General features: G+C 42.7%; 1 protein-coding gene across 1 annotated transcript in view; it reads right to left on the bottom strand.

Moving 5' to 3' along the window:
• Positions 1-9,473, bottom strand: part of Kat2b (lysine acetyltransferase 2B) — a 97,682-nt gene that overhangs the window by 12,959 nt on the left and 75,250 nt on the right. The window contains exons 10-12 of the mRNA XM_029470908.1: positions 6,173-6,381; positions 4,838-4,964; positions 175-294 (exon numbers count right to left, since the gene is read on the bottom strand). Coding sequence (XP_029326768.1) covers positions 175-294; positions 4,838-4,964; positions 6,173-6,381 — 456 coding nt within the window. The remainder of the gene's footprint in view (positions 1-174; positions 295-4,837; positions 4,965-6,172; positions 6,382-9,473) is intronic.

The raw sequence follows: 9,473 nt of genomic DNA, 5'->3' as shown, positions 1-9,473 counted from the left end.
GATTCAGATTTAGTGAAAGACCCTGTCTCAAAGCAATACGGCAGAGAAAGATGTCTGGCTTTGGCTATCAGAAGTGCAGAAACAGGTGCAAGCACCTAGACAAACATACACACACACACACACACACACACACACGTACATGCATACACAGTCTGAGAGCGCACAGCTTCATTGGGAACCGACCTGCTTCTTGAAATAGCCGATGGCATACTCATCTGCATATGTGAGGAAGTTCAGGACGCCGTGCTTTATGTGGTATTCTTTGAGATGGTTCATCAGGTGGGTTCCATAGCCCTGGTGGAAGTAAAGATACTCAAGAAAAGAAATTCCTAACAACGTGACAGAGAATGGTAGCGTACAGGAGTTTGCAGTTTTAAATATTTTACCAACCAGGGTCTTTCCTCAAGGAACTATTTCTTGCATGTCTGAATTTTGAAAAGAAATCACAAACTAAGACATTCAAAATCTGCAGTTCAAAACAAAATTATCACAGGCAAACACCAGCTCCTGGCTCTTTGAAAATAACACAGTAAGACTCCAAACTCAGTCCTAAAAATCCTTCTTGCTGCCAAATGTTTGCAGAGTGGATGCTGATGGTGAGTTTAATCTTGAAAGTCTTTGAGAAGCTGAGATGGAAGGAGGGAGGCAGAGGAATGGTGCTGATCTCATTAGCATATCTGAGGTATGTAAATGAGCCATGCAGATCGTCACTGGGTACTGTGTATACTGAGCTAAGCATTTACCTGTTCCAGGCACCAACAACCCTTCTAGTTTCTAGTAACTGCATCACAGACACAGGACTTCCAGCTTGGTTTATCAGACCAAGAAAAACCTGAGAAACCCAGAAGCTGAGTCAGCAAAAATAAAACAGCGGAAACAAAAAGGCTGTGAACAATGTTGAATAATGACTGGGTTAATGTATGAAATCAGGCCCAGTGTTCTGGTGTGCACCTACGGAGCTGGTACTGAAAATGCTGGGCTGGGAGGGTCTAGATTTGGTAAATAAGGCTATAGATAAAAAAACCCTGTCTCAAATTTTTAAAAATGAGAGTTGGGGCAAGGGGGTTGTACAAATGTATGAAATTCTCAAAGAATTAATGAAGTATTTTTAAGATTAAAATATTAATTTGAAAAGTGAAAACTGAAGTGGCGACAGCCGTGAATCCAGAGATCAGTGACCACCACAAAAGACAGACAAAACCACACAGAATCACAGCACACAATACAGGATCTAACCCGCACTCCTGTTTACTTTCACTGCCCAAGCCTCAAATCAAGCAGTATCATGAGTGGGGACCCCTTAGCAATCACAGCACTCCTTCTCCAGTATGCCTGGCTACTATCAGGTGGGGTGCTCTGTCCCATAAAAGTCAGCAGCGACATCTCCCTTTTTTGGAGAGTGTTCTTCCAGTCGTGTCAGCCAAGGACCTTTTTCCTACACATACCACAATACACTGTGAGTTCGGATATAATGTGAATAGAAAAAACAAGTGAAATGTATCTCATGGAAGAATTCCTGGTGACACAGGGAAGAGAGAAAACACAATTATAGACGGAACTTCAGTGTGGCAGCTTACTAGTGCTAACTGGACGGTGCTAGGAACACAAAATGTCCATCATCCAGATATGTGTGAATATACATTTTATACTTCGTGTTCACATGGCAATATTTTGGACAGATTGGGTTAAGTAAAAAGTATAAACATTTCATTTTACCTGTTTTTATTTTACTTTGCAATATGACTCCTAGAATTTTTTATTTCATTTGTTCACTTATTTATTGGATGTTTTGAAACAGGCTAGCCTGGAACTTACAGAGATCCACCTGCCTCTGCCTCTCTGCCTCCCTCTGCTGGGATCAAAGGTGTATGCCACCACACTTGACTTAGAAAAAGAATTTTATGTGAAACTCAGATTTCTGTTATACAGCATGTATTGAGAACAGTGTATTATTTGTCATGTGTAAAAGGAAAAGAGATAGAAATGATTAAGTTAGGCATTTAAAAAGAGTGTGTCAAGTTGCTGGGGCGAGAGAGATGGCTCCGCAGTTAAAAGCACTGGTTGTTCTTCCACAGTACCTGTGTTTAATTCCCAGAATACCCAGAGAATTGCTTCAGGAAGACCAAGAATGAGCAATGGATGGGCATACACACAGATCAGGATCTGCGTGATCCAACAGAGAAACAGAAACCACAGCATCCCTGCGCCCCAAAACACACAAAATTTCAACATGTTTATTATGCAGAGTTGAAGGAGGAGGCTGACAAGGAGACAGTTTAGCTAGTCTCACTAGGAACAGACTCTGCAGGAGAGCAGTTTTCAGGCTGTAAATATCACGGCAATGGTTCTCAACCTTCCTAATGGCGGGACCCTTTAATACAGTTCCCAATGTTGGGATGCCCCACAACTGTAGAATTATTTTCATTGCTACTCCATAACTGTAACTTCGCTATTGTGATAAATCAGAATATAAATAACTGTTTTCTGACGGACTTAGGAGGCCCTACGAAAGGGTGGTGTGACTTCTCTTCCCCAAAAGGGTTTCAGAAGCACTGTGTGAAGGGAGGAAAACTATGGTGGACATCTTCTGCCCACACTATCAAACTCTGCAGGAGGGCTGCCATCTTTCTAAGCCTCGCTCTGTGGGAAAGGAGTGAAGCTTCTGACTCTTCCCCATGCGAGGCTAAGGTCCTTGACATGGCCCATAGCAACAGCAACCACTCGGGACCTCCCACCATCAGGGCGTGTCCACTCCTCATGTGTATATAAGCAATCAAGACTCCTGAGAGATCCCTCAGCCCACTGTAAGCATCTGGAAAGACACTCTGCTGCTGCTCCAGCTGCCTGCAGGCTGTGCAGTGTGCTCCAGGTTCCCAGCTTTGAGGGGCTCTCACTCACACTGGGGTGGGCCTTGGCTGATAAGCTGTCTCTGAGTCATTTCTGCTCCTCTAAGTAACACTTCACCCATATTCCTTCACTAGTCAAAAAAAAAAAAAAGCCAAAAACCAAACAAATAAAAAAAAAAAAAAACATTTTCCCCTTTGTTATTCCTACTGAGTTTGTAATATTTGGCCTCCTTCTTCCTTCCACACTGCAATAAAGAGAGGAGGGGGGCAGCAGAGAGGGAGAGAGAAAATAGGCAATAGGATCAGGAGTTCAAGGCCACTATATAGCAAATATGAGACCACCATCAATTCCATGAGACTTTTTTGTCTTTAAAGGGGGAAGGAAGCAGGGGAGGGGTGTTGGGCAGTGAAAGAAAGTACACGTATGCAAACCTAACCACACTTGGAACAGAAAGCGCTTCTTCCAGTGACTTATTTTTAGTCTTTGTAAATGGTAGTCCTTCTTTGAATCTGAAAGAACTAATAGACTCCTTCGCCCTGCACTGCCCAGGACAGAAGCCACCAGCCTCTTGTGCCCACTGAGTACATGAATGTGGCCAGTCCAAACTGGGTGGGACAGGCTAGGAGTCTAAACTACACAGCGGTTTCAAAGGCTTAGTACAGAGAGTATAGACGCTGTTGACAATTCCTCATGATACTGAATTTTACATTAAATGAAACATATTTGAAAAAATAACCTCTCCTGCCTTCACTTGCTGTTTTGAAAGAAATTTTCTAGAAAGTGTAGACTAAGTGCAGTGATGGCTTGTGTGTGCAGCTTCCACATGCTCCTGTTGAACAACTTGCCTCAGACCTTACAACAACTTTGTTTGTAGTGCTCCTGACTCCTAAGCTGTTCACGGCCCCTAATCACACACAGTTTCTTCATACTCTTTTGTATCTGTCTGCAACCTGTGGGTCTTAACCCTTTTGGGGTCAGATATCAAATATCCTACCTTTAGATTACAATTTATAGCTAGCAAAATTACAATTATGAAGTAGTAACAACAATAATTTTCTGTTTGGGGGTCACCAACAGCATGAGAATGGTATTAAGTAAGGGGCCGCAGCTTTAGGAAGGTCCGTTGAATGACAAAAGCAAAACCTTCTAAGACCGAAACAGTGTCCTCAGAAAAACAGAGGAGAATACGACGGAGTCTAGAGAAGTGCTCTTTGTTCCCAGCACATCTAGGTTATTCCAGGCAACCCTAAGAAAGCACAGCCTTAGCGCCAAGGAACAGAGGACCCGTGCCAGAGACAACATGGGAGGGACAGAGGAGGACTTCAGCAAAATCAAAACCTAATGCAGGAACAACAGGGTTACAGCTATGTGTGGCAAAGTGCTAACTTAGCATGCACAGAGCCAAGTCCACGTAAATGCTCTTCTTCTTTCTGTCGGTTTCTATTTTAGACAGGGTCTTCTGGGCTATCCTAGACTTAATAGGTAAACCAGGCTGACCTCAAACTCACAGAGATCTGCCTACCTCTCCTTCCTATGCACTAGGATTAAATGTGTGTGGGCCATCACACCCAACTCCTTTTGGGATTTCCTTAATATTCGTTTCTCTTTATAGACAAGGTCATGAGAATCTTGTTGAAGTGTGTGAGATAACTAAATACTGTGTGTGTGTGTGTGTGTGTCCCATCTGACTGTCTGTGTCTGTTACATATAAATTAACAATAAACACAGATTTACTTTCAAGCCTCTGCCTGCCATCTGCTACTGTCAGGATACATGCTCTGCTTACACAAAGCCTCTGTGTAACCCTACTAAAAATATTCAGTCTGACGTACTATCCCCACATACACACAGTGAGAGAACTTCGAAGGAAGGCCTGAACTTCACATCCTGAGCCTTCTCTGAGCCGAGCCTAGAGGGAACTCCCATGCTCCTCCGCAGCAGCAAGAAGCCCTACTCCTGCTTCTCTGCCAAGGTCCTGGGTATCTCTTACCTTGACTTGTTCATTTGAGGTTACTGCACAGAAAACAATCTCTGTGAATCCCTGGGATGGAAACATCCGGAAACAGATACCACCAATGACACGGCCATCTTTAATTAAAGCAAGGGTTTTGTGTTTTCTAAAAATAAATAAATAAATAAATAAGTAAATAGAATAATGTTAAGTCAGAGTTTTATCTTGTTTGGTTATGTAAAACACTTGTGGAGATGTTTCCTGCTTGGAAGGGGATGGGTTGTAAGTTCTTTCATCTAGATGCTAGGCAGCCATTTCCCTGGACTCTACAGGGCAAGCCTACTTCATCAAAGCTCCCACCAAAGCAAAGAAAGTATTCCCTGAGAAGAGCCTGAGCCCATAAGTGTGTGCTTAGAAGGGTTCTGAAACTGGCATGCCCAATGTCCAGCGGGCTATAGGGGTTGGAGGGAGAGCTCAAAGCTGTACACAAGGATGGCCTGCATTTCTGAAGAGTTCACACTTACACAGATAGTGACGTTACATCAAAGAACATAACATCCACATGTAGGAAATGTCAAGCCCCGAAGTGTGGAATCTCACCAGACTGTCTCACTCTGACTTGCCACGTGCACAGAGCACATTTCACATAGGCTGTCTGGCTAACTAGGTCAAAATACAGCCAATTGGAGACATCTGCTTACTTGTTGTTGGGTTTGTTGGGTCTGTTACATATAAATGAACAATAAACACAGATTTGCTTTCAAACCTCTGTCTGCCATCTGCTACTGTCAGGATACATGCTTTTTGTAGACTGACTGATTGATTGATTTATAGAATTGTGTATTGAACCTAGGGCTTTGTTTATGCTAGGTGAGCCCTCTACGGATGAACTACATCCTCATCCTTGGTTATTTTGTTTTGTTTTTCCTTAAACCCATAGATTTTGTAGGTTAACATATCCAAAATCCCAATGATTTTCCCAGGGTTTACAGAGTATTTGGGGTAACAGATTGTGCTGTCCTCTGTACTTCTCCTGAAGATCCAACACAACTTTGGTGCAACCTTACCTATGGGTACTTGGTCTACAGTGGTACCTAGTTAATATAACAAAGCCAAGAATGTACTGGCTATGAAGTAAGACACCCTAGGATTTCTATGCTCTCGTGGCTATAAAATTTCAGTCTATTAATAAGAATGTGTAAAAAGTGTTTATTGATAGATTAATCTTAGTGATTTTGACCCGAAAGTTATATCAGTATGGCTCTCTATCAACAGCAGGACAGAAGGCAGCTGTATTCCAAGGGCTGAATGTCACTGTCTAAATAGTTCTCCCTTGGACTGGAGAGAAACTAAGGAAGAATGAGTTGAACTTACGGGTCAAAGACGAGCCGTGTGATGTACTCTTTGGGCATTCTGGGCAGCTGGTGGGAAAACACATTCTGGAGGCCCACGAGCCACATCAGGATCTTCTTGTTTGGTTTCTGGTTCAGGGAGTTGCCCACCACGTGGAATTCAATGACACCCCTGCGTTCTTCTAACCGTGCCGCCTCATCTCTGGCCGAATGGGCTGACAGAAAATTGGTCTGGGATCCAGAAGACAAGAATAGATTACAAAGGGCTTTTCTTTGAAAGTGGTGGACTGGATAATATGAAATCTTTCCATGTTCTGATAAGACTCTGATATGAATTTCTGGGTCTTAAACATAAGATGCATAAGAGCCCCTGTGCATCCACACCCCACAAGTTATGAAGACAAAATAGAAATGTGAATTAAGTAGGTTAGGTAGGTGAATCAGCAGTTAAAAAAGTTTACTGTATAATTAGACAGACTGGAGTTTGGAATCCCAGTATCCATAGAACAAGCCAGGAGCATCCTTTTGCACACTTGTAACCCCAGCTCCAATGAAGGCATAGACAGAAGGGTCACTGGGGCTTGCTGGCTTCCAACCTAACCAAGAAAATAAGCTGAAGCCCTAGGTTGAGGCCCTGTCTCAAAAGGCTTGAAGGAAAGTTGTAGGGGAAAGATACTGAATACCTCTTCTGGCCCTGATGCACACACAGGCAAGGGAAACCACGCACACAAAAGTAAGTGAATGAATTAAGTAATAAATTAGCATTATGAAAAGTTAATATGTGCATGTGCATTATATTTTATATGGATTAGGCATCAGAAAACTTTTGGTTGTTGTTCTGGAGACAGGGTCTTGCTCTGTAGTATAAGCTGGCCTTGAACTAAAATCTTCCTACCTCAGCTTCCCCAGGGACAGGAAACATATACATCACTCAGATTAGGAAAATCATTTTGTAAGAGAACCTGTAGAAAATATTTTAGAAGAGCTGAGGAGATAGCACAGCAACTAAAGCACTTGCTGCATAACTTAAGGACCAGAGTGCACATTCCCAGAGCCTAGGAGCTCGAGTGGAGCTGGCGGCCAGCAGTAGCGCAAGCTGACTATTGAGACTAGTCAACCAACAAGCTATGTGGGGTTTTGGTTTGTTTGTTTGTTTTTGTTTTGAGAGAGAATCTGCCATACATGGGCACCGATGTTCTGACACGCTCACATGAACACATGTATCAACGCAAAAGTTACCTTTAAGACAATATTTTAGGGCGGTGTTAGAGAGTTGGCTCCTTGGTTAGGAGCATGCACTGCTCTTTGAGAGGACCCAAGTGTGGGTCCTACAGAATACACACTTGGTGGCTCACAACCGCCTGTAACTCCAGTCCTGAGTGTCTGACACCCTCCTCTGGCCTCCTTGGGCACCCTCACTCACACATGTACATTATTCCACACAGATATACCTGTACACGTAATTTAAACAATAAAATAAAATATTTTAGATATTTTTTAATCATGTGTACCCCCTCTCTCCTATTCAGTTGCTATGGTAGCATATAAGCAGGCATAGACGCACTCGTATAGAATACGGAGCATGATCTTCCAACTTTAAGGAGGGTAGAGGAGCTTGAGAAAAAGTTCAGGAGTTCACAGTGCCTGCTGGTCTACAGGGAACGCAGGCTTGGTTTCAAGCCCCCGTATTGGGAGGCTCACAACCGCCTGCAACTCCAGCTCCAGGGGACCCAGTGCCCCTTTCTGGCTTCTATGGGCAGCCACACATACATGGCATGTACTCAGATATATGCCATAAATAAATAAAAATAAATATAAAAAATTTTGAATCGGGGGAGCAGTCAGGTGGCTCAGCAGGTAGGGTGCTTGATACAAAACCCGAGAACCTAAGTTCAATACCTGGACAAAGACCCATCTGACAGAAGGTGAAAAAGAATCCCCTCACACTGGCCTGTAACCAGTTTACACCAGTTTACACCATGGCATGGGTGTCTCCACTGGTGCATGAACACATACACACACAAGCACATTAAATAACTCAGTGTTCATTTTTAAGAGAGAACCAATAAGATGCATTATCAGCTAAGAGTGTTCACTGCACAAAACTGATGACTTCGGTTTGAGGCCCAGAATCCACAACTAAAGGAGAGAACTGACTTGTGAAAGTTGTCCCCTAGCCTCGATGCATGAGTGACTCACTCACACAACATATTAAGAACATAGAAGCAATGAAAATAAAATAATAATAATAATAAATTAAAGACCATTAAGATAACAGGGTCCAAATTCTTGAAATAGAGTAGCAGTCATATTTATATTCTTAGCACCTCTTTTGGGAAGACACTTTTCTTTCTAGAAGTATCTATTGATCCAGACTTAAAACTCACAGCAGGCTACATGGCCTAGAGCCAGCACCTCATGCTTTAATCCACCTCACGCTGGGCAAGGAAATCTTTGCCAAACAGCTCTGCTGGGAAGAAAAATCCTAACTATAGCACTAGCTTTGAGGTCTCTGGCTAGTTGTCTAGGTGACTGGGTATCACTGTGGTAGATATTTCAAGTGACCAAGATATTTAACAACTAGCTTACAAAAATGTCTAAACCTGTAGCAGCTTTCTTGGGCATGCTGATACACTATTAACTACAGCAAGATTGTGAAATGGGAGACTGCCTCCCCACTTTTCATCTGAGCAGGCCAAGCTCTGGCTCATGTATGAAGTTACGAAATCCCTAAAGCCAATACACAGAAGGTCAGCTTTAGGTCCCCACAGACTGGATAGTCAGTCCAGAAGGAATGAATTTTATGAGATGGTTCTGTTGCAACACTCAATCCTCCAAATTATCTTGGACATTAATAAAAGAGCCACAAAAACAGAGCAGTATGAAACTTACTGATTTAATCTTGCAAAGCCACACCAAAAAGATAGAAGTTGTTTATACACTACTATCCAAGTCATGTCTTCATTTCCTGGAAATGTCTTGAGCCTCCCCTGTTCCTGGATGTCTTACAATAAGACGAGAGTACTTTCAACCAAAATGTTTTACCTGAATTGACCTAAACTATTACACAGATCCAAACTGAGATATTATGCATAATTTGCTAACAAGGTTCCTCAACAAAGACAGCATTGTAAGAGAAGAGAAAAGGCCTGGAGAATGGCTTTAAAGGAGACTAAGGAGCCTGGGATACGGCTCAGAGGTATGGAATATGGCATGTAACAAGCCCTGGACTTGATCCCCACCACCACATGAACCTAGCAAGGTGGTTCAAGGTCATTAATCCTGGCTATATAGATAGTCCAAGATCAGCCTAAACTACATGA

Source organism: Mus caroli, chromosome 17 (genome assembly GCF_900094665.2).
Source record: "Mus caroli chromosome 17, CAROLI_EIJ_v1.1, whole genome shotgun sequence".
NCBI lineage: Eukaryota > Metazoa > Chordata > Mammalia > Rodentia > Muridae > Mus > Mus caroli.
Note: the sequence above shows the minus strand (reverse complement) of the source record. Positions and strands in the feature narration are given on the sequence as shown.